Below are 25,531 nucleotides of genomic sequence, written 5' to 3'. Positions count from 1 at the left end.
GTATGAAGTTTAGAATAATCTTGGGCGTCTTACATGTCTTATTATTTTACAGCATCCTCGCAATGGAGATATTCTAATTGAGGTTGGGATCTGTTGAAGGAATTAATCTGAGCCTTCCTGCTACTAATGCACTTTATAAGGGAACTCCTATTTAAAAATTGCATTTTGTATACTGTAATATTTCCTTAAGCTTGCTTGTTATTATTTGATACTTACATAAATTACGAAAGTGATAGCAATTTATTTATAAAAAAAAAGCAGCAAGACAATGCTACTCCAAAGCTTAAATGAATTAAAAGGCAGTTTTGCGTTCTTGAACGTCAGTGGTGTAAGTATTATACCCTGTTTTGGATATCGTCCAGGTTGTATCACAGAAGCAGTGGTAGTTTAAGCCTTGATTGATGACACTGCCTAGCGATTAACATTTACTGTCAGCTTTAATAGTTTTACATCTGTCAGCGATGTTTATCACCATTGAGGACCAGGTTTTAATAGCTATCGTGGGGACCGCAATGTTCAGGGCCTTCAGAACTCAACAAGTAATTTACCACCTTTCTCTTCTATGCTTCCCTTCCCATGTACTTTTCTGTCTCTTCTTTTGTTCCTTTGGCCTATTTAAATCCCAAGGCTACATGTTTTTCACTAATGCCAACAATACACATTTAGCACTGAACATCACTACAAATTTAGATTTTGTTTCTGTGCTATTTACACCGTGTGTCTCTTTGCTGTGGAAAGCTGGATGAGCCACGAGCAAAAGTTAAATGGTTACAAAAATACAATCCTTCCACACGCGAGCACCTCATTCTGGCAACATTTTTTTTAGGTCTCGCCTGACCCAGCGCATGCGCTGGTCTGGCGAGACTTTAGGTAAGGGCTTCAAAAAATGCTACCGCCGGCCACAGCTTGCAGTGCATGTGCGCGCGTGCGCGCACTTGAGCAGAGGCGCCATATGGCGTGATTACTGCTGCACGCGCACCGCTCGCGCACATGCACTACAAGCTGTGGCCGGCGGTGGCATTTTTCCCCGCGATCCCTTCCACCCCGCGGTTAATTTCCTTGTTGTCAGTAGCGGCGGTGCTCTAATGTGGGTATTGGAGAGACGTCACTCCCATGATGCCTTCGTCAGGCTTTGAAGTGGAAGAGGCGGTCCTCTGTCGCAGTAGTTAGTCGGGGATCTGACAGGCTGTCTGCAGAGGTCTTAGCAAGGCACTCCAAGACAAAACATTTCAACTGCGTGTTTTAATTTTCGCACAGTGGCTGAAAAAGCGCTTTGTTGCTTTTAGTTGGGCTTTAATCTTGTATAGACTGAGGCGTACCCTACTTCTCAGACTTAGTTGTCATGCTCTCTGATTTATTGGTGTGCCTTAACATTAAATCTATTGGGGATACAGCTGTAACCAGAAAAAAATTAATTCAGGAAGTCCCAGGAGAAGGAGCCACGACGAAACTGAAAACAATAGCAGTCACAGAAGAGTCACCATTCAATTTATTTCTTCAACAGCAAACACGTTCTACCAATCTACTTCCTCAAGGTTTTGTTAGAGGGAATAGCTTTGGGGGCGAGTGGTGCTGGGCATGTCTACCAGCGAGGATACAAACATTCAGGAATTTAATGGTGGGAGCACTGCAGGAACCCGAGAAGGGAATGTGGTGAGAAGGGGTGGCGTGACATTCATTTAGAGCACCACAGTGGGGCTTTCCCACCCTGCAGACTATGTAATGCTGGCCCTACGTCTGCAGCGTGCTTTATCTGGTAGCAGCTTCATTCTGAGTTGTTTGCATACATCGGAGTGAAAAACAACTGCCAAAGAACCGACAGGGCGGGCAATCGGTCACAACACCGGGCTGGTATTTTTGTTCAAGGGCGAATCTTCGCCTGTATGGGAATAACTCGGGTGAACTGTGCAATGCACCAGTGTAACTGCACAGTGGTTGCTTTAACGCATTCTCTTGTACCTGCAATCCCCATTCACGCACGGCTCTGACAAAGGACTTCATCCCACAGTGGGCTGTGACTTTTTTGTCACGGTTTGGTTTGAATGCCACCACCTCAGTGTGTCTACCAGAGAAGCTATTCAACGGAGATGCGTGTCTTCTGTAATCAGGGAACAACAGTACAATTTGGAGGGAAATTAAGAAAGGGTGACTCAAAAGTCCCTTTCATCCTTTTTACTGCGCTGTTCTTTTAAAGCGCTGATGCAGTTGTTAGTGTCTCCGCCTGATTGTGGGGCACATGTTACCAGCTCCCTGGGGGGTTTGCTTGTGCTGATCAAATGTAGCATCAACTGGGCTCTCACGGCAAAAGGACATTTAAAAATCAGCTTCAAAGGTGAAACACCGGAATAATAAGCTGCGATTCGGATTTGGGTGGTGCAAGCGATCTCAAAAGGAATGAACAGATGACTCAATTTAGCAGCACACAATTGGCAAACCCCGGCACGTGCTGCGCATTTGGAAGCCTCTGTAAGAAAGGCCTTCTTTCAGCACAAATTCAAAATCCTGTCAGCATGCGGCCGCTGCTTTCATTTTCAGGCCAAATGCATTTCAACCCTCAATGCTTAACTGGTGCCTGCAAATAACAACCCTACTCCCAGAGCTTCGCCAGCAACTTAGATTTTATGGGACTCACATTCGAGTGCACTGCTCAGCATTGTAAATGTAGCAAGTGAAATAGGCGTGACTTTGTTACAGACACAAGAAGGAGATGCCACACTCTTGTAATAAGTCCTACTTTCCGCCCCTATGCTCAGTGCTGTAACATCATATAGGAACACTGCAGCCGCTATGACTATGTCCCAAAGCTATATAGTTCTGGAGCCTGGGTGCACATAGGTTTCCTTCCTGCCTGCACGTGGGTGGTCACCAATATGTTGCAATACACGCCTCTCCCTAAAGTCCTACACAACCACCAACCAATAGAGCCTTAGCCGGGCTTGATCTGTGGGGCTGAAAGGGGTTATTAGCAATAAGGCACCTGAGAACAAAGAGTGCAGGGATCATAACATCAGTGGGTTCAATGCTAATTACGGTTTTGTCAAATTTCCTACATTCCCAAGTAGGGAAGTGTTGGGAGAGTGGGGACAGAAAAGACCAACAAATGAAGAGTCCCACCTAGATGAAGCCGCAGTAGGGTTTGCTGACATGAACACAGGCCATTTAGGCAGGAACACTCTTTTGTAGACCTCTGTCCGCCCAAGCGTCAGTGACTAGACTCCAATACATGCTACTATCTGTGATGGGTAACTTGAAAAACAAACAAAAAATGACACCGGACAACTGCAATGCACACTATAGCACGGCCTTCCAGATTGAAGCATGCACTCTTTCAGTCTCACTAACTTTGGTAAGGGTTTTGGTAGCAGCAAAACAATGTCTCTTTTCTTTAGGTCAAACCTACCAGACCGCGCAAGCTGCCTGGTTGCAAAAGGCCTACTGCCGGAATACCAAAATCTTACTGTGGGCTTGAAGCCTACCCAATGCTTACCATTGAATAGCTTTATAGCCACTCTCCTTTGCGAGCTTCTTATTCAACGCTTAGCCTTGTCCATCTCGTGTTAGTCCCTCCCCTGGAGCATAGCCTCTTTACCTAGGTCCGTCCACTGTTCACTTTTACAAACGTACTTTTTAGGTTGACCCTACTAGACAGCATATGCAAGACATTTTGTGGCCTTACCAATAACATTCAAGGGCTTTAAGCACACCCATTGCTTACCAGTGGTCGGATCAATTGTTTCCCTGCTCCTTATTCGTGTCCCAGCTTCTCAATCTTGTGTTTGTCCCTCCCATGTAGCACTGCCTCTTTACCATCACTTTTGATTGGCAGGATTCAATGTTTTCAAGCACTACTTTTTCTTTTGGTTGAACACTCCATGGGAGTGCATGTTTTTTCCAACTTTCTCCTTTGTGTGCTTCTCTCCCTATGCACTGTGTTGCTGTCATCCATGTGCTTCTCCCCACACATCCATGTTGCACTTCCCTTGTGTACTTCAATTCCCATTGCTTTTTCGCCAGTGGGCTTCTCCCTTGCCTGTTCCACTTTGCTCTGACCCGTCGCTTCTCACCACCCCTGCTATCCGTGTTGCTTTTCCCCAACCGCACCCTTCTCTCTCAACCATTAGTTCGCCTCCCCATACTCCTCTCTTGCCTGCTCGCCCATGTGCTTCTCTCCTGCCCACTCCATATTGCGTTCTTGCTCGTTGCTTCTTCTCTCTGGCCCACTTAAAAAAACAAAAAAAAAACGCTTTCTGCGCACTTTCTTTTTTTTAGGTCTCGCGAGCCAAAGGCTCGAAGAGACATTTTATATGTGGGATTTTCAAAGTGCTACCCACAGTCTTTTGGCTGGCCTAAACCTTGAGTGCACGATCACATGCACGTGCACAGCTGCTCCTCTGCTCATTGCATTCCCCCCTCCCTTCTCACCCAGCCCTTTGATGCTCTGCTCGATTACTTTCACTTTTGCCGCTTTGATGTTTGATCGCAAACGCGATCACTTCCGCTTGTTTTTTATTCTCTGGACAAGCATGGTTCCTTTAAGACGTCCAGATGGCTTTAGGAGGGCGGACTATTTTATGGCTACTCATCATTATTACCTCGAACAAAACAAAAAGAAAACCTGCTGCCCCTTAGGTGGGCTTTGTCATTTGTCAGCCTAGCGCCATTTCTGGTAAGGACAAGTTCGGGGCGAGTGGGGTACAGCTGCCTTCTTACTAAAGTTCGTGTCTCCCTAGTGGACACATGCTATCGGAAGGACGCTTTAATTTAAAGATTGCACCTACAAACGCCTACCAATATTGTACCGATTCTCGGAGATGCTTTCACGTAAGAGCAGATTTCCGAGCACGCTGACACCTGATATATGTGAGCAGCCTGTGTTTTTCAACATGTGCACCGGCGGGTTTACAGTACTAACATGCCGCTGCCTCTGCATGGGTGCCGCTGAGTGACACTGCTGTGACCTCTGCTGACGAAGAGTTTGTTGACAGTGCACACTCTTGGTATCATCCTGAAGCACTGATAAGAGAAGGGAAAACAAACAACCGAGAGACCCTCTAGCACAGCGTGACCAGGTCACAGCAATAAAAGCCGGCACACCTTGCATTATAAAAAAAGAGGGGCGCTGCATTCCTGCACTGCCCCAGCTTTTCACTGCCTCTCCTTGTCCGTGTCTTTACGCCGGGCACATAAACAACCAGCCCGCGGGAGTGTCCCCAGACAGCTTGCAGGACACAAATCTCCTATTTCTTTGTTCGTGTGCTTGATTGTCATGTGGCACATTACGTAAACTTTGCACCAGTGCAAAAGAATTGCACATTGATTTTACACGATATTTGTTCCTTGCTTCACTCGGAATTAAACAAAGAGGTTTTCCTGTATGTTTTTGGAAAGATGTTTGCATTGGGCCAAAAATGGAGTAAAGTGTTTTGCTCTATTTTTGTTACTTGTAAGATGGAAATGTGCAAACAGGAGGCTAGCCATCACTGGTGCAGACACAATTTTGACCCAGTCATTTCCAGATAACATAGACTGCAGGGGTGAAATGTAGCCATTTACACTTGCACCTGGACACACGCTAACTGTATAATCTGTAAATATCGGTGAAAAATTGAACCAGAACCATTAAACCAACATCATTGTAATTCGACCTAGGTTTTACGCCATATATTTTGCTTGTTATTATATGCATATTTCCACCAAGACAAAAAGCAAATTAAATAAATAGAATGTTCTCATTTTTTTGATTTTAAATAAAGAAGAAGATAAATGCATTTTGCTCCCATTTTGAACTGTAAAAGATGAGACGATGTTTGAGGGAAAAACAGTTTGCATTATCTCAGATTGCATAAACTCCTTTTTGTCTTAAGCAAAAAGATTTAATGAAATAACATTTGGAGTCAAATCTGCTTTTCTCCAGTCACTGCTATACAAGAAGGAAAACGGTGTAAGTTGCTTGCCACACACTGCTGCACGCCGCACAATGCTACACGAAACACTGCTGCACGCCACCCACTGCTGCACGCCACCCACTGCTGTACGCCGCACACTGCTGCACGCCGCACACTGCTGCACGCCGCACACTGCTGCACGCCGCACACTGCTGCACGCCGCACACTGCTGCACGCCTCACACTGCTGCACGCCGCACACTGCTGCACGCCGCACACTGCTGCACGCCTCACACTGCTGCACGCCTCACACTGCTGCACGCCTCACACTGCTGCACGCCTCACACTGCTGCACGCCGCACACTGCTACACGCCACACACTGCTGCATGCTGCTGCACGCCACACACTGCTGCACGCCGCACACTGCTGCACGCCAGACACACTGATGCACGCCAGACACACTGATGCACGCCACACGCTGCTGCACGCCACACACTGCTGCACGCCACACACTGCTGCACGCTGCTGCATTACTCACTGCTGCATGCTGCATGGCACTGCTGCACGCAGCACACAGCTGCACGCCGCACACTGCTGCATGCCGCTGCACGCCACACACTGCTGCATGCCTCACACTGCTACACGAAACACTGCTGCACGCCGCACACTGCTGCACGCCGCACACTGCTGCACGCCGCACACTGCTGCATGCCTCACACTGCTGCACGCCACACACTGCTGCACACCGCACACCACACACTGCTGCACGCTGCACACTGCACACTGCTGCCTGCCACACACTGCTGCCCGCCACACACTGCTGCCCGCCACACACTGCTACACGAAACACTGCTGCACGCCGCACACTGCTGCACGCCGCACACTGCTGCACGCCGCACACTGCTGCACGCCGCACACTGCTGCACGCCTCACACTGCTGCACGCCTCACACTGCTGCATGCCTCACACTGCTGCATGCCTCACACTGCTGCACGCCGCACACTGCTGCCTGCCACACTCTGCTGCCCGCCACACACTGCTGCACGCCACACACTGCTGCACACTGCTGCATTACTCACTGCTGCATGCTGCACGACACTGCTGCACGCAGCACACTGCTGCATGCCGCTGCACGCCACACACTGCTGCACGCCGCACACTGCTACAAGAAACACTGCCGCACGCCGCACACTGCTGCACGCCGCACACTGCTGCACGCCGCACACTGCTGCACGCCGCACACTGCTGCACGCCGCACACTGCTGCATGCCGCACACTGCTGCACTCCACACACTGCTTTTATGCGAGTTTATGTTACTGACATTGTAAATGACAATGCCTTTTATTTGTTTTAAAACCAAAACATAAATAAAAGGCATTGTAATTTTACAATGCCAATAGCTCAAACTCTTATAAATGCGAGACCTATTGCATTGCAAATGCTTGTTTGTTTTAGTTACTGATCTAACTTGGACTAGTAAATAAACAGAACAAGCATTGGCATAGTCAATAGGTCTTGCCTTTGGGACCTTATAAGTGTTTAGCCATGCAACAGTTGATGTTGTTGCACCAAGGATATTGTGCTGCATAACTAAATACTTATAAGGTCTATTGGCTATGCCAATGCTTGTTCGCTTCAGTCATTTGTTGGCCATGTACAGCAGTTGTTTGCATGAATAACCTAAGCATTAAAATGCATAACTAAGCATAGCGCCTTAAGTTAGTGCTGTAGACAGTATAAACAATGTGAACTTCTCGGGTCTGGAACGACTTAGAACAATAAATCAAAGAAAGAAATTAATAGTGAACCTGAGTCTCAATAACAAAACCCTAATGGGGGAAGAAGAAATCCCTTTTAAGGACGAATGCCCTCACTCACCATAGGTGACATGCTTCATCATTTGGGATTTCTCCTCTCAGTGGGATAACCTAGTCCCACTGAGGGCTACAACCACCTCACTGAGAGGTGGGAGCTCAGGGATGTTTTAAGTTGTGCCTGAAATATGGATATTAAAATCCCAAAGACGAGCAGTGTAGTGATGCAAGGGTGCAGCGCAATACGTGAGTGAAACAATGTGTGAAACTAAAACTGCCTAGTGCAGATGAAAAAGACTTTTACTAGCTCAACTGTACTGGCAGGATTAAAAAGCAGTGCAAAGCAGGAACTATTGAAAACTGCTAGATTTAGAAAGAGGACCTCTACACTGCTTGTCTTTGGGATTTTAGTATCCATATTTCAGGCACAACTTAAAACATCCCTGTTAGACGGACCGGGAGGGTCGGCCGAGGACACGGGGAGAGGTCTCCGGGGAGAGCCGTCTCCAGCGATCGTACAGACGAGTAACTTCCCCCCCACAGATGTACACCACACGAAGATAAGTTTTAACGTTCTTTATAAGCAATCTTTAGGTACGATAGAATGGTACAAGGAGGTCAGGACTCAGGGGTCCCCTCGATTCTAGTCTCTTGGTTGGGAAAGGGGGTAGCGGGACAGTCTTGTTACCAATCTGGTAGATGCGATGATATGATGGATAGCTCACAATCCTCGAGCTCGGTGTTCTAGCTGGACGGGCCGCGGCAGCGCCAGCAGGTCCCGGTGAAGGTGGTCGTTACACGGTCCGCGGCAGCGCCAGCAGGTCCCGATGAAGGTGGTGGTTACAACGGTCCGCGGCAGCGCCAGCAGGTCCCAACGAAGGTGGTAGTTACAACGGTCCGCGGCAGCGCCAGCAGGTCCCGACGAGGATGGAGGATGCAGAAGGCCGCGGCAGCGCCAGCAGGCAGGATGATAGTTCACAAGGCAGGGCTACGGCAGCGCCGGTAGTCCGTCAAGGATGAGTTCTTCTCGGTGTCTCTCGACTCCAGGATACCACTGCCTTCCTGCTCTGGAGCTGCCCCAGTTATAGGTCTGGCGCCCTTTGATGTCCGGACCCTCGCACTTGGAGGTCGGGAGGTCCGGGATGAGGGAGTCCAGACACCCAGCAGGGGGGTGGAGCCAGCGCCCGGGGGAGCTGGGGGGCGATCGGCACCTGGCGGGGGAGAGCCATCGACACTTCTTTCTCCCATCGACCTGCCAAGTGGTCCGTTCATCTCCTGGGTGGATGGTGGTGCCGGGATGTCGGGGCCTGGCCAGGCCCAGGGTTAGGGTCGAGCTGAGGCCACGCGGCCTCGTGGTGCAGTGTCCAAGATGGCGGCCGGGCCGGGCGAAGGAGCCGGTAGTGGTTCGGCCCCATGATACAGAGATGTCCGGGGGCAGGAGTCCCGTCTGGAGACGGGGTGCGGGTTGTTTCTGTGGGTAACACCTGGGGGGCCGGGGCTCGGGCCCTGTCATGCGGGGGGGGGGAGCAAGCCCTTCATGTGGCCTGTCCAACATGCGTCCCCCCCCAGCTGAAGGCGGGGAGAGTCACCCATCCTCTTGGGGACTCTCCTCGTCGAGGCGGAAAAAGCGTGACAGGCCATCTGCGTTGGCGTGGTCTTGGCCCGGTCGATGTTCCACAGTGAAGTCCATCCCCTGCAGGGAGATGGACCAACGCAATAGTTTGGGGTTTTCCCCCCGCATCTGCATTAGCCACTGCAGGGGTCGATGATCTGTTTGCACCCGGAAGTGGGTACCGAAGAGATAGGGCCGGAGCTTTTTGAGGGCCCACACCACTGCGAAGGCCTCCCTCTCGATGGTGCTCCAGCGCTGTTCTCGGGCCAGGAGGCGTCTGCTGATGAAGGCCACCGGTTGGTCAAGTCCCTCGGAGTTCAGCTGGGAGAGGACCGCCCCGATGCCATGGTCGGAGGCATCCGTTTGTACGATGAATTCCCGACTGTAGTCGGGGGCCTGGAGCACAGGGGCAGTGCACATGGCGGCTTTCAGCTTCTCTAAGGCCGCTTGACAGTCTGGGGTCCAGTTGACCTTCTTCGGGTGGTTTTTGGATGTGAGTCCCGTGAGGGGCCCCACAATGCTGCCATAGTCCCTCACGAACCGCCGGTAGTAGCCGGTGAGCCCCAAGAAGTCTCGGATCTCGGTCTGCGTGACTGGAGGGTGCCAGGACTGGATGGCAGCGATTTTGAGTTGCAGAGGGGCCACCAGACCGCTTCCCACCTGGTGTCCGAGATAGGTCACGGACCCCTGACCAATTTGGCACTTGCTGGCCTTGATTGTGAGGCCGGCCCGTTGGAGGGCCTGCAGGACCTCTCGGAGGTGGCGGAGGTGGTCGGACCAGTGGCGGCTGTACACAGCGATATCGTCCAGGTAGGCGGCGCTGAACTCCTCGAGCCCCGCCAAGACCTGGTTCACCAGTCGCTGAAAGGTAGCTGGGGCATTCTTCATGCCGAAGGGCATGACTTTGAAGTGGTAGTGGCCATCGGGGGTAGAAAAGGCGGATCGTTCTTGGGCCCGGGGTGTGAGACCGATCTGCCAGTAGCCTGCTGTCAGGTCGAAGATGCTGAGGTAGCGGGCAGCCCCCATGCGGTCGATCAGCTCATCTGCTCGGGGGATGGGATGAGCGTCGGTTCTGGTGACAGCATTCAAGCCCCGATAGTCGACGCAGAATCGGAGCTCAGGAGTGGTGCCGGGGGCAGCAGCTTTGGGGACCAGCACGACCGGGCTGGCCCAGGGGCTGTCCGAGGGCTCGATGACCCCGAGCGTGAGCATCTTTGATACCTCCTCTTGGATGCAGGCCCGTACCCGATCTGGTACGCGGTACGCCCGGTGTCTGATAGGGGGACTGTCCCCAGTGTCCACGTCGTGCAAGCACCAGGGGGTGACCCCTGGGGTGAGGGAAAACAAGGTAGCAAACTGCAGCAGGAGGTCCCGGCAGCCTCGGCGCTGTTCCGGGGTGAGGGCATCGGAGAGCCGGACCCCGTCCACGGAACCATCTTTCTCCCGAGTCTTCAGGAGGTCAGGGAGAGGCTCGGAGTCTTCTTCCGCTCCACTGTCTGTAGCCATCAGGAGGCTGAGCTCCGAGCGCACAAAGTGGGGTTTGAGTCTGTTGGTGTGGAGGACCCGGAGGGGGTTCCGTGGGGATTCCATATCGATGAGATAGGTGACGGGGCTCTTGCGTTCGACCACTTTGAAGGGCCCCGTCCACTTGTCCTGCAAGGCACATGGTTCGGTGGGGGACATCACCCACACTTGTTGGCCAGGTTCGAATTCGATGGAGGAGGCATTTTGATCGTACCATTTTTTCATGTCCTCCTGACTGGCCTCAAGGTTCGCTTTCGCCATTTCTCTGAATCGCCTGGTCTGATTGCGTAGGGTTAGGAGGTACTTGAAGACGTCTGGAGGGGTCTTTAGGGGGGCCATCTCCCAACCTTCTTTGACTAGGCTGAGGGGCCCTCGCACAGGGTGCCCGAAAAGAGTTCGAAAGGGCTAAAACCGAGGGACTTCTGGGGAACTTCTCGATAGGCGAAGAGGAGGCACGGAAGTAGTACATCCCACTGGCGACGGAGGGGCTCTTCGAATCCCCCAATCATTCCCTTGAGCGTGCGGTTGAACCGCTCGACTAGTCCGTTTCCTTGAGGGTGATAGGGGGTCGTGAACCGGTAGGTGACCCCGCACTGCTGCCAGAGGGACTTCATATACTTCGAAATAAAATTTGTGCCTCTGTCGCTGACGACTTCTCGGGGGAAGCCCACCCGGGAGAAGATCCCCATTAAGGCCCGGCCGACCACCGGGGCTGTTACAGTTCGCAGGGGCACAGCCTCGGGGTAGCGGGTGGCGTGGTCCACCAGTACCAGGATGAACCGATGTCCTTGTGCTGTACGGGGGTCCAGGGGCCCCACAATGTCTATTCCCACCCTCTCGAACGGGGTGGTGACAACTGGGAAGGGTTGCAGAGGTGCTTTGAGTTTGCGGCCGCTCTTCCCGCTGGCCTGGCACGTGGGGCAGGACCGGCAGTGGTTGAGGACGTCGTTTCTCATCTTCGGCCAGAAAAAGTGGGTCACCAGGTGACTGTAGGTTTTGTCCTGGCCCAGGTGTCCAGCCAGAGGGACATCGTGGGCCAAATTTAACAGGAAGTCTCTAAAACGGAGGGGCACCACCAGCACTCGACTGGCCCCTAACTCCGCGATTCTCTGTTCACTGTACAATAGGTCGTTGTCCCAATAGATCCAATGGGCTCCGGTGGTGTCCCCTGCGCTCTGGGCGAGGGCTTGCTGGCGGAGTCCCTCGAGGGAGGGACAGGTCTTCTGTTCTTGACGGAACTGTTCCTGGGTGGGCCCCCCTTCTTGACGCCACTGAGCCAGGTTGGGAAGGTCCTGGGGCTGAGCGAGCCCTTCGGGGGTTTGCTCTGGGGGGTCGGTATGGTCGGTGTCCTCTACTGGAGCGACCGGGGGAGGAGGTGCTGGCCATTCTGGTTCTTCTGGTCGGGGGATGGCACGGGCGGCCATGGACCGGGTGGTTACGCACGCCCAGTCCGGGAGGCCCAACATCCCCAGGTGCTCTCTTCTTTCTACGGCGGCCCACGGGGAACTCTCAAGATCATTCCCTAGGAGACAGTCCACGGGGGCATCATCTCGGACCGTCACCTTCAACATGCCGGAGACTCCTCCCCATTCGACGGGGACGCAGGCCATCCGACATAGACTCTCCGAATTGTCGGCTGAACGGACGGGGCAGAGAATGTTCGGCAGGATCTGCGCTGGTTTTACCAGGTGACAGCGGACGGCCGTCACACTGGCCCCTGTGTCACGTAGTGCTTCGGCCCGGCGTCCATTAATGTTCACCCACTGACTATATTTTCTGGTGTTGGCGGGTAGGGGAGCCCGCGGGACCATGTCTCTTCCCCCCTAGGCACGCTAGAACCATGGCGGCCGGTTCCCACTCTTGTTGTTCCTGCTCGTATTCTTCCTGTTCTTCGGAGATTTGTTCTCCCCCCAGGGCGGCGGCAGCTACCTGGCGGGGTCTCGGCGTTTGGTTCTGTGGACAGTTCAGGTCATTGGCGTAGTGGGCGACTCGCTGGCATCGGTGACACGTGACATTGGCTCGGAACCCCGGGCGCATCGGGGGGTTGCCCCGGCTGGCCGGGGGCGGGGTGCTGGCAGCGGGAGCGGCCGGGACGGTGTCTCTTCCTCGTCCCTGGCCTCCTCCTCCTCCTCGGGGACGGTGCTGGCCTTGGTTGTTCCGGTTCTGTTCGTGCGGCCCTCTCCGGCCCACTCGGGTGCTTTCCCACCGGTCAGCTTCGGCGGCGAGTTGCCGTGGGTCAATCAATTTACTGTCGAGGAGGTGCTGCCTGAGCTCGACGAAGCAGTTGTTAGAGAGGTGCTCCCACACCATGAGATTAAAAAGTTGCTCGTAGGTCGTTACGTGGCTTCCCTTGATCCAACCCTCGAAGGCTCGGCTGAAATAGTTGACATATTCCACCCAAGTTGTACCCGGGATCCGGGTGCAGTCTCGGAACCTCTGGCGGTACATTTCGGGTGTGAGCCCATATCGGGTGAGGAGGGCAGCCTTCATGTGGTCATAGGATGACATCAGATGGTCTGGGAGCTGTAACAGGGCATCGCGGCCTTCATTGACGAACCTCCCCCATAGACCGGCACCCCAGTCACTTCGATCGATCCGGTGGGAGGTCATGGCGATCTCGTAGGCCTTGAACCACTGTTGTATGTCGTCCTCTCGGACATACTCTCGAACGACATCCTTGGGGATGTGGACTTTCTTTTCTGTCGCTCCCGGGGTGCGCGGTCGCTCGGGCACCTCCAGTTCTTTGTTCTGTTTCCGTAGGTCTATTTCTGCCAGTTTGCGCTCGTGTTCGTACGCTAATCTCTTTTCTTCGAGCTCTCTCTGCCTCTGTTTTTCTTCCCGTTCTTCTCGGAGCCGCAGATGTTCTAGGTTCAGTTTTTGTTCGGCTAATTTTAGTTCACCGTCCATTTTGAGCCGGGCCATTTCTAGCTCATGTAGTCTGCTTTTTTCTCTCTCTTGGATCTCTTCCTGCGAGAGACCCGTTCTTCGCTCCTCGGGAGCCGTGGTGTTCCTCTCTGATGCTGCAAGGTTTTGGTCCGGGGATCTCGCGGCCCCGGTTTCTGCCCACGACTCAATGGCGTGCTTGAAATCGTCTTTGGTACTCAGGCCGGTGGTAGCAATGCCTAGTTCAATGCAGAATTGTTTCAATTCACGATGGCTGTACTCTTCCGATTTCTCCATCTGGAATTTCTCGGTGGATCCGCTCTCTTTGGTTGACATTGTGGTTTCGTCGTGGGGTGAGCTACTCTCTGTACGATTACGCGTTGATTCGGATCGCGCCGCTGGCCACCAATGTTAGACGGACCGGGAGGGTCGGCCGAGGACACGGGGAGAGGTCTCCGGGGAGAGCCGTCTCCAGCGATCGTACAGACGAGTAACTTCCCCCCCACAGATGTACACCACGCGAAGATAAGTTTTAACGTTCTTTATAAGCAATCTTTAGGTACGATAGAATGGTACAAGGAGGTCAGGACTCAGGGGTCCCCTCGATTCTAGTCTCTTGGTTGGGAAAGGGGGTAGCGGGACAGTCTTGTTACCAATCTGGTAGATGCGATGATATGATGGATAGCTCACAATCCTCGAGCTCGGTGTTCTAGCTGGACGGGCCGCGGCAGCGCCAGCAGGTCCCGGTGAAGGTGGTCGTTATATGGTCCGCGGCAGCGCCAGCAGGTCCCGATGAAGGTGGTGGTTACAACGGTCCGCGGCAGCGCCAGCAGGTCCCAACGAAGGTGGTAGTTACAACGGTCCGCGGCAGCGCCAGCAGGTCCCGACGAGGATGGAGGATGCAGAAGGCCGCGGCAGCGCCAGCAGGCAGGATGATAGTTCACAAGGCAGGGCTACGGCAGCGCCGGTAGTCCGTCAAGGATGAGTTCTTCTCGGTGTCTCTCGACTCCAGGATACCACTGCCTTCCTGCTCTGGAGCTGCCCCAGTTATAGGTCTGGCGCCCTTTGATGTCCGGACCCTCGCACTTGGAGGTCGGGAGGTCCGGGATGAGGGAGTCCAGACACCCAGCAGGGGGGTGGAGCCAGCGCCCGGGGGAGCTGGGGGGCGATCGGCACCTGGCGGGGGAGAGCCATCGACACTTCTTTCTCCCATCGACCTGCCAAGTGGTCCGTTCACCTCCTGGGTGGATGGTGGTGCCGGGATGTCGGGGCCTGGCCAGGCCCAGGGTTAGGGTCGAGCTGAGGCCACGCGGCCTCGTGGTGCAGTGTCCAAGATGGCGGCCGGGCCGGGCGAGGGAGCCGGTAGTGGTTCGGCCCCATGATACAGAGATGTCCGGGGGCAGGAGTCCCGTCTGGAGACGGGGTGCGGGTTGTTTCTGTGGGTAACACCTGGGGGGCCGGGGCTCGGGCCCTGTCATGCGGGGGGGGAGCAAGCCCTTCATGTGGCCTGTCCAACAATCCCTGAGCTCCCACCTCTCAGTGAGGTGGTTGTAGCCTTCAGTGGGACTAGGTTATCCCACTGAGAGGAGAAAGCCCAAATGATGAAGCATGTCACCTATGGCGAGTGAGGGCATTCGTCCTAAAAAGGGATTTCTTCTTCCCCCATTAGGGTTTTGTTAATGAGACTCAGGTTCACTATTCATTTCTTTCTTTGATTTATTGTTCTAAGTCGTTCCAGACCCGAGAAGTTCAGTGTTTATAGTGTATGTTTAAAGGGGTACAACTTTTTGCAGGTCTATAAATATTTATACCCTTGGACCCCCCTACAAAGTTTTTGGTGTGTTATAAGTGCTGTAGACAGCCCATGTTTAAATCCTTTGTAAATTGGCATTAAAAAAGAATACCATCTATCTTGTCTGCCCATGAATGTGATTATCAATCATTGCACCAGGCTTTCTTGAGTTGCCTTCTGGATTGCTGTTGGAAGGCGTTCCCCGGGGAGGCTGCGGAATGTGTTCCTGACCACCCTGAGGCCCACCTTTCCCAGTTAGGCCGAGCAAGAGCAGGGAGGCCCTTCCTGGAAGGGTCTCGCACCTAGGATCGCACGCGCTACGCTTCTCTCTTCTGCGGATAGAGGGACACCACACAGTAAATCGTTGCAAGATAATAAGCTTTTATCGGTGGTTATCAGGGATCTTTATGATCCGGCAGGCAGGTGCAGGATTAATGCCACAAGCGGCAGCGATCTTATGATGGAGGGAAAAGGGGTAGCGGGACAGTCTTTCAATCAGTGTCTCTGCAAGGTATCCGGCGCCCAGCTCTCAATCCTCGAGCTGAGGGGATGTTGCGTCTTTCGGCGATCTCTGCCGATTTTCTTGGAGGAGCGGGCCGCGAGTCACTCAGCAGGCACCGGAGGGTTTTAGTTCAGGTAGCCGCGACGGCGTCAGCAGGGCTCAGATGGTTCAGAGTTCGGGGAGCCGCGACAGCGTCAGCAGGGCTCAGATGGTTCAGAGTTCGGGGAGCCGTGACAGCGTCAGCAGGGCTCAGATGGTTCAGAGTTCGGGGAGCCGCGACAGCGTCAGCAGGGCTCAGATGGTTCAGAGTTCAGGGAGCCGCGACAGCGTCAGCAGGGCTCAGATGGTTCAGAGTTCGGGTAGCGTTCTTCTGTTCGGGGAGCGATCGAGCCGCGACCAAGTCCGCAGGCTCTCGTCAGTCCAGGTCTTCTCTGCCTCTCGTCCCTTCAGCACCCCTTGTTATACTCCCCCTCCTCTTTGAAGTCCGGAGTCCTCGCGGAGAGGGGTCTGGTGCCTGGGGGGCGGTGTGTCGGGGTTTCCTGTCGCTCGGCCCCTTGATCTGTTCAGGTGGGTCTGGGAGGGACTCCAGACACTCAGCAGGCGAGGCGCCCGCTCACCGGGGGCCTGGTGGTCGATCGAAACCTCCCTCGGGGGAGAGACCAGAGGTGTGACAGGGTCGGCGCCTCTCGGTCTGGTTTGGGGGGGGGGGGGGGTTTCGTTCTTCCTCGGCCGGGCATGCGTGTTGGGGATCTGGTCGGCCCTCGGGATGTTGGTCCACGGAAGCCGGGAGGCCGTGTCCACGAGGTTCGGCGTGGTTGTAGTGTAACTTGCTGGTCGGGAGGGCCCACGCCACGAGGCCGGTCTCACAATTGCATTAATACTGTATTTACCCTGTGCATTACATAGATTGCACTGACCACAATGCTGCCTGGATCGGTGTTAGCCTTATTCACACTTTACCTGCTCTGGCTTCGTCATATTGGCTCCATGTTGACCTGAACTGGTTTTGTTCAGGTCTACGTGTCTTGTGCACCATGGTATCAACATGCCCACACCATACACTTTATGGTTTAATTAATTTCCGGGTAAACAACAAAAAGACCCCCAGCTCCCTGAGGACAGTGCAATAAGGACATCTAGTGTCGCAAGGAAGAACATTACAAAAGTAAGATGCGCGGAGCGGGTCTACAGAGAAAAACAATATGTGGGGGTAGGGAACACAGAACAAACATTAAAACCCCCCTCTACCTCCCCCCCCCCCCTCTCTTCCACAAACGGGTAAAAGTAAAGAAAGGAAAGGAGGAAAAACGCCCCAACAATCAGCGCGCCTGCTCGAGGTTGCGTGAGGGGCCTGCTTGCGGGATTTGTGTGTCAGCAAGTCGGAGAAGTCTGAGATATCGGGGGCATGTCAATTCTCGGAATTCGGCTGTGAGCAATGTCAAGAAAGGTCGTCACAACTCTGGAAATTCAGACCCTCTGCCGGCGAGAGTGAGGGTGAGCTTTTCCATTCCCAGTACCTGCCAAAGCCTCTGCAGCCATGTGTTGAGTGTGTTGGTGGGTGGGTGGGTGGAGTGCCAGTGCGCGAGAATATTCTGAGTGGCTGCCCCCAGTGTGATAGCTATCAACCGGCCCCTCCTAGATTTTAGGGGATATGTGATAGGATTGGGTAATCCCAGGAGGACGTACGTGGGGAATCGCGGGATATGTGTATCAAAGTGGGTGTCCACCTCATCCAGTATGAGACCAGTGGTGCTTGATGCGATCACAGCTTCATAGAAGGTGTGTGAGGGTGCCCACCTCCCCGCATCCCCTCCAACACAAGGCACTTTGTCGTGTGTCGAATTGATGTAGGCGTTCCGGCGTGTAGTACCAGTAGGTAGCTACTTTAGGCAATGTCTCTGTGAGGCCCATGTGGTGTGCCGTGCCCTATGGTAGATGCCATCCCATTCTTTATGGCTAAGGGTGCGTCCCAGTTCCCGCTCCCAGCGCAGTCGACCTGTGTTGTAGGTAAAGGTATCATTCAGTAGCAGCTGTTTGTATAGGTCAGAAATGAGTTTTTTTGTCAGAGGTGCGGGTGATGAGCCATTTTTCTAATGGGGTTAGTAGGCGACCCTGACGATTTAGTAGAGTTAGAGGAAAACATCTGTGTGGGGAAGGCGCGTGACTTCATCTTGTGGTGGTCCTTGGGAATAAGATGAGTCTCTTGTAGAAGACATATATCGGCTTTGGAGTGCTCCAGGTATGGAGGATTGCCCTGCGCTTAATGGGATTGTTAAGGCCGTGTACGTTAAACGTCAAGATACAAACAGGGTTATGTGACATGGAGTTTAGCAGTGGGTGGAAGCTGTATTACACCGCGGACAATTGTGTAGGCCAAGGACTGAGGGCATATGAAAGGGCAACCCACACCACTTAATAGCTGAGCCGCATAACGCGGGGGGAAAGGGTGGACGAGGGGACCCAACCCAAAAAAAGGAAAAAAGAAAACCCCTGAAACTCGGCCCCAATACAACAGCCAGTTGGGGAAAGTTCGATCATGCAAAGTCATGTAACATTCTGCCATCCTGAGATGACCAGTCAGAGAAAGGAGGGGGCTCAATGTTGTGACCAAGGGGGAGAATACCACTCCATCCGCTGCCCGCCTACATCCCATGCGGAAATCTGCAAGAGATCCAGGACAAAAACAAAAAACAAAAACCCCCCCAGGTGTCACTTAGTACTGGGACCCTCTCCCGCGAGGGCCACCGAAACAGCTGTGATGGCCGCCTGCTGGCTCCTGGCAATTTCAGAATTGTGCGGTTTCCGGGAGCGCCTCCGCCTGCCCTGTCGATGCCATCCCGACGGAGATATCTCCGGCCCGACCCAACGCTTTGTGCATCGTCTTCCTCACTCGGTAGGGCAAGGCCCAGCAGCCGGCAAGTGTCTATCAATGAGCGGAGATGGTGAAGTTTGCCGTTGTAGAGGAAGATTGGGCGGAATGGATGGCTCAATGAGTATGGGATCTCCTGTTGCCGAAGGTGCTCAGTTACAGGGCGGAATTGTCGAGGACGTTGGAAGGGTGATCGGAGCCAAGTCTTGATATAGCACCGGGAAGTGACCGTGGAAAGGAATAGGGTGCAATGATCGTGCTTTAGTGAGGATGGCTTCCTTAATCTTGAAGTCCTGTACGCAGACCAATATGTCTGCTGGTGGGGCATTGGGTGCCCGAGGCGGTCAGACTCTGTGCGGTCTGTCAAGGATAATGTCAGATGCATGGAAGTCGCCGAGGATGTGTTGGAAGAGGCTGTTGGAGAAGGCAAACAGATCCTTGGGGTCTTCCGCTGTTTTCACCCCCCGGATCCTAATGTTATGCCTACGGGACCTATTTTCCAAGAACTCCAGGTGCGATTGGATGTCCATATGTTGGTCCTGCACCCTGATTACTTCTTGCTGGAGCGCTGTCATCTCTGTTGCAACAGCGTCCCTTTTCTCCTCCAGAGTGGCCACTCGCTCTCCGATAGCGTCCATATCCCTTCTCATCTCCTTGACCTCAGCTGCAAATTCGGTTTTAACTGACTGTATGTCTTCTCGGAGGGTGAGAAACAGCGGCTCCAGAAACGCCTTTGTTATCGGTTCATCTCCTGCGGGCGCTTAGGGTTTAGAGGTCTGTTCTGCTTGGGTTGTCGGATCAGATAGAACCCGCTCAACAGAGCCTCTCTAACCCAAATCAGAACGTTACCCCCCTCCCTAGGGCCTATTTACAAGAACACATATATATACATGTACCACCTAAGGACAGGGAATTCCTATTATATGGGTATATATATATATATATATATATATATATATATATATATATATATATATATATATATATATATAATCAGTCTCGCGGTCTCAGACAGACCCAGAACTTCCTACCCAGACGGCAGCCACAGTCTCGCGGTCTCAGACAGACCCAGAACTTCCTACCCAGACGGCAGCCACAGTCCCGCAGTCTCAGACCTCACAGCCTCGCGGTCTCAGACAGACCCAGAACTTCCTACCCAGACGGCAGCCACAGTCTCGCAGTCTCAGACCTCACAGCCTCGCGGTCTCAGACAGACCCAGAACTTCCTACCCAGACGGCAGCCACAGTCTCGCGGTCTCAGACAGACCCAGAACTTCCTACCCAGACGGCAGCCACAGTCTCGCGGTCTCAGACAGACCCAGAACTTCCTACCCAGACGGCAGCCACAGTCTCACAGCCTCGCGGTCTCAGACAGACCCAGAACTTCCTGCCCAGACGGCAGCCACAGTCTCGCGGTCTCAGACAGACCCAGAACTTCCTACCCAGACGGCAGCCACAGTCTCGCGGTCTCAGACAGACCCAGAACTTCCTACCCAGACGGCAGCCACAGTCTCGCAGTCTCAGACCTCACAGCCTCGCGGTCTCAGACAGACCCAGTACTTCCTACCCAGACGGCAGCCTTAGCACGAGCTCATCCTATTATTACCGTAGTACACGACAGGGGAATCGGGGTTACTATGTATCAGATCACACAAGAACTGCCAGTTTGAGCACAACCTGTTCTCTGGTTCGAGGGGCTCCTTTCTCCCCTATTCAGTTACCACTTACCGGATCAGGGTTAACATCTGTTCATGTTGAGTTGCAGCTGACTAAAAGAATAGGCTACCCTCTTATACAAGAACACGCAGCACATGTTGACTACAAACTGACTTTATTATATATATATATATATCATATACGCAAGCACATAATGTAATGTAACACATAACCTGTAAAGAAAAGTGAAAGATTAGGTTGTACACTCTAATAAGAAAGGGGTCGACATCACCTTAGTCGTGTGTAGCCTGCACTCAATGGTCATCTAGGTCCCCTTCTTGTCTGTGCCTCGGCTCGCCTGGAGATCACACCTACGTAGCTCCCTTCTCCGAGTCACTGGGACCTCTTCCTCATCGGCTACTCTCTCCTCTCTGGCAATTCTGCTAGAAGAGTAACTGTCTCTTGGTCTTTCTCCGTCCTCAAGTTTGTCATCTGTCTTCCCTGGAATAAGTAGTAGCTTTTCTGCTAACGGCTAGGTGCCGCCTATGGATTGAAAGAATAAGTGTCCGTATCTGCCTCAGGCTTTCACTAATATAGAGGTGCATTTTCTCATGGAAAATTCCAGCCCGTAACCTGCCGCCCACCAAATTCTTGTACCTCCCCGTGCCAAGGACACTTTCCCAGCCGGCCGGCCTGATGTAGCGTCTTCGGCATGAAGAAAAATACAGTCCTTCGATAAGGGCCGGTCTGAACCGGTTCTCTCCAAGCGAATAACACCTCATAACTAAAACATCCCCTGTAACTTGGAAACATCTCGAGCTGCTGGAGCAGAAAGAAAGATGGAGTCTCCCCCGTTTGAGGCCTACCAGGCCTGAATTCAACACGGCTCCATGAAATACCCTCACTACAGGGCAGGTTATCCCTAAGACTAACAAATCTATCCCCTAGGATATGTGTGCAAGCCCTAATCTATGGGGAAGAACACAGGATCATGTCGAAGTGCCTAGTAAATAGACTTCATTCACTACTCTAACCCTTAGGCTTGAATGGTAATAGACTGAAGTCACCCTAATCACCCATCAACACAATAGGGCCGGGAAAATCGAGCAGTACATTTCACCCTTGACTTCAGTCTATTGTACATTCATTAAACCGAACTAACATCCGTAGAGGAATAATATGAAACAAAACTAACTGACCTATGTCTAGCACCAAGTGTGCAGAATTGAAGTAGTGAAGGGATACACTGAATAAAACAACAAATAGAAATCAAAACAGTGATGGCAAGTAGAATACCTCCTAATATTCGACGTAATAGATACAGGTCGGGTAACCAATTAAAGAGCCAGTCAAACCAGCCTTGGTCAATGTGTTTTCTCACTTCCATCGTCAAATCATGTAACCTGTCAATGTGGGCGCGAATAGATTGTGTATGATCAGACAAGTTAAAACAACAAAGACCCTCAAAGTCAGAGCAGTCATGTCCATGTTTAAGCAAAAGATAATCAATGGCCGCTCTATTTTGCAAGATGGCTCTGCGTTCACCCTGGGCGTCTAACAGCATGTCAGACAGGACTGTAGAAGTATGATTAATAGATTTTACCATCCAGCAGGCCATTTTCTCAATAGATTTAGCATTATAAACCGCCAAAGCAGGAACACCAATAATTGAAATAGCCAAGCTAAGGTATTCAGACTTGGAATACAAATGCAAAGATGAGTCACAATCCTCCTGTAACATCACTGTATCTCGAATCACACGAGAATTGGCATTCGGATGTGACGAGAACATTAGTAAACTGAGTCTTGTAATAGCACAGGGGCCACCAGAAATATTCGCGGGGACATATGGCCAAGAAGTATTACCACATGAGAAAAGCCATCCGGCAGGTAGCAACATCGTGCGATAATGACTGGGGGTAACTACCAAACTCTTGCAAGTCATATTGTTCATGACTGAAGCACATGTTTTCGGTGTCCTTTGAAAGCACAAAGTTCGCTCATGAAAGGTGAAGGAAGTAGCACCTTTCAATTTCAGCTGTAGACATTCAGAGATTGCACTAGGATTACATGTAAGGAAAAAGCATATATCACCTTGTGTGATATTATAGGTAACTATTTGGGATTGGATGGGGGGTATCCTGTCCGGAAGTTCCGTACATAAGGGGCAATACGTGTGGGTAGCAAAATCGCCCAGAAGAACATTGGGGCGAGCCTTTGAAATGTTGAAAATATTAGTTAGGGTTTCCATTGAAGCAGGGACAGCAACCAGACAGGTCGCTAGGATATCATGTACAGATCTCATCGGCGTCAAACAAAAGTGGGGGGCATCGGTCACCCTTTTCGCCAATAGTGTCCAAAAGTTCGATGACGAATCCCACGTAGCAAAGGAACGCGACACTCGGGCGCGTAGCTCATCCGGGGTTGACGGGAGTCCTCCTCCCTCGTCGAACCAATCCGAAAATAGTCCTGCGACGACACATCCTGCAGCAACAGTCCAAAGAATGATCTGAAAGGGAATCAAATACAGGCATTAATCATTCTCGTAAGTAACACTTGTCAGCCGGGACTGCTTCCCAGCCATCTTTCCCTGGTCTCATAACTAAAATGGTATTATCATGACCGGTGGCGATGACCTCTGCCTGTTCAGGGGGAGTCTTAGGCGACTGCACCCAAACCCTGGCCCCAGGGTTATCTGTGGAGCCAAAACCTTTCTGGCCTCGTACAGTTAGCAACGTTGGGGCAGTGCCTTTTACCATCCCACCACTGAAGACAGGCATTATCAGTAATTGAGCCACTCGGTCAGTTCGATGGATCAGCAAATCAGCGTCACTGCTATTTAGCAGGAGCACCTTAATCTCTCCCTGATAATCGCTGTCAATGACCCCTCCAAGTACCTGAATGCCTTTTACGGCCAGCCCCGATCTAGGGGCGATTAATCCAAAATTCCCGGGTGGTATATGAACACCAACACCGGTCGCGATGATGACCCGATCTTTACCTTTTAGAACGGTGTCATCCATGGCATGCAAGTCTAAACCTGCTGACCCTGGGGTCGCTCTGCATGGAGCCAAAGCTCCGGGAGTAATCTCCCAGTACATCACGGTCTCTCTGATTTCATTTGGTTGAGCATTAACATTCGGAGGGAACAAACGCATAAGTGGAGATTCAGCATTTAGAAAAGGACGATTATTCAAAATTAATAGTGCTTGAGATAAAAAGTCTCGCCAATTCTTATATTTGTCATCAGTTAGTTTACGCAACTGCCCCTTCAGCAGACCATTCATTCTCTCCACAAGACCTGAGGCCTGTGGATAATACGGGACATGAAACACCCAGTCAATATTGTTTTCCACACAGAATTCCTGTACCAATCTTCCACGAAAATGGGATGCATTATCAGATTGAATTTGGAATGGCACACCATAATACATGATAACCAATTCCAACGTTTTAATGGTATTCAATTGAGTAGCTTGCTTACAGGGAAGGGCTACCAACAAGCCACTGTATGTATCAACAATTGTGCAAACATATTGACAATTCCTGCTCATGGGAAGTGGACCAATGTAATCAATTTGCCAAATTTGAGCGGGCAGTTTCCCGCGATGTAAATGACCTTTAACAATTTGGGGCACTTTGCGCTGTCTGATATGCTGACAAATGGGACAATGCAAAATAACATTCTTGATCAAATCTAAGGGAATATGAATTCCTCGATCAGCAGCCCACCTGCTAGTGGCTTTCTCTCCAAAATGTCCTGCCTTCTGGTGGGCCCATTTCGCCAATCCCGCCATATCAGAATCTTGCCTGTCCACCACTGCCTCAGCAATTTTAGATTTCTCATCTGCAATGTTATGAAAAAATTTGTCAAGAGAATCTATAGGGGTGTGAGCATCCACATGGAAGATTGTAACAGTACTCTGTGGGAGCATCTCCCAAATCTCTTGCCATAACTCTCTGCCCCACAACTGTTTAGAATGCAATTCCCAATTATGGGAATGCCAAGTCGGTAACCAAACTGCCAGTCCATTGGCAGTAGACCAAGAGTCAGTGAAAATATGACATGTGCCGGGTAATTCTTGTTTCAGGACTTGGTAAACAGCATACAATTCAGCGAATTGGCTGCTCTTACCTTCACCAGTTGTGCTCAGCAGTTTCTGCGTGACCGGATTATAGGACACCGCTTTCCAGTGCCGTTTCGGCCCTATGAACCTCACTGAACCATCCGTAAACCAGACATGGTTCCTGTCCTCTACGGACAAATCATCAAAGGGTCTACCCCACTTGACAGGAGACTCCTGTACTAAAGGTACGGAACATACACTCTCAGTCTCAGTCGATGGCGCTCGCGCCACCTGCTCATGTAAAGATGCAACTCCTTTCTGTCCCACACGTGCCCTGTCTTGTATATACCATTTCCATTTAATCACACTCGCCTCCTGGGCGTGTCCAATGCGGTGAGTTTTTGGCGAGCTCATAACCCACTGCATAATAGGAATCTCAGGTCGCAAAACTATATCATGTCCCAAAGTCAGTTGCTCGGTATCCACCAGAGCCCAATAACATGCAAGTAACTGTTTCTCAAAGGGTGTATAACGCTCACTAGCATCAGGTAACTTTTTGGTCCAGAAACCTAACGGCACTCTACTTCTGCCTTGCTTCTGCCACAGGCTCCAATTCGCATAAAGGCCCTGTACAGACACATTTAAATCTACCTCCCCATCACGTACGGGCCATAAATCCAAAGCATGTTGAATTGCCTCTTTTGCTAGGTCGAACGCATCTTGCTGTGGTGTACCCCAATCAAACGCATTCTTTTTACGGGTGACACGGTACAAGGGGGCCAATATTTGACTCAAATGAGGAATATGCTGACGCCAAAAACCAAATAAACCAATGAAGCTTTGGGCTTCCTTCCTATTCCTTGGAACTGCAAAATCAAGAATCTTCTGTTTAACCTGAGGGATCACTTCACGGTGCCCTTCATGCC

The 25,531-nt window shown here is 51.8% G+C and overlaps 2 protein-coding genes across 7 annotated transcripts in view; one reads left to right on the top strand and one right to left on the bottom strand.

The window, feature by feature from the left end:
* EDRF1 (erythroid differentiation regulatory factor 1) overlaps nucleotides 1–25,531 on the top strand; it is a 412,080-nt gene that overhangs the window by 11,078 nt on the left and 375,471 nt on the right. The gene's annotated exons all lie outside the window — the stretch shown is intronic.
* Nucleotides 1–25,531, bottom strand: part of LOC146867551 (MLV-related proviral Env polyprotein-like) — a 169,926-nt gene that overhangs the window by 83,730 nt on the left and 60,665 nt on the right. The window contains exon 2 of one of the 5 annotated variants that reach the window (XM_085606265.1): nucleotides 21,545–23,047. The exons of the other annotated variants lie outside the window; for them this stretch is intronic. Within the exon in view, the coding sequence (XP_085462391.1) occupies nucleotides 21,686–23,047 (1,362 nt within the window). The 3' untranslated portion in view covers nucleotides 21,545–21,685. Of the gene's footprint in view, nucleotides 1–21,544; nucleotides 23,048–25,531 lie in introns of those variants that run through there. 5 annotated transcript variants of the gene reach the window in all.

Source organism: Triturus cristatus, chromosome 1_2, assembly GCF_964204655.1.
Source record: "Triturus cristatus chromosome 1_2, aTriCri1.1, whole genome shotgun sequence".
Taxonomy (NCBI): Eukaryota; Metazoa; Chordata; class Amphibia; order Caudata; family Salamandridae; genus Triturus; species Triturus cristatus.
This window is presented reverse-complemented; position numbering and strand designations above follow the sequence as displayed.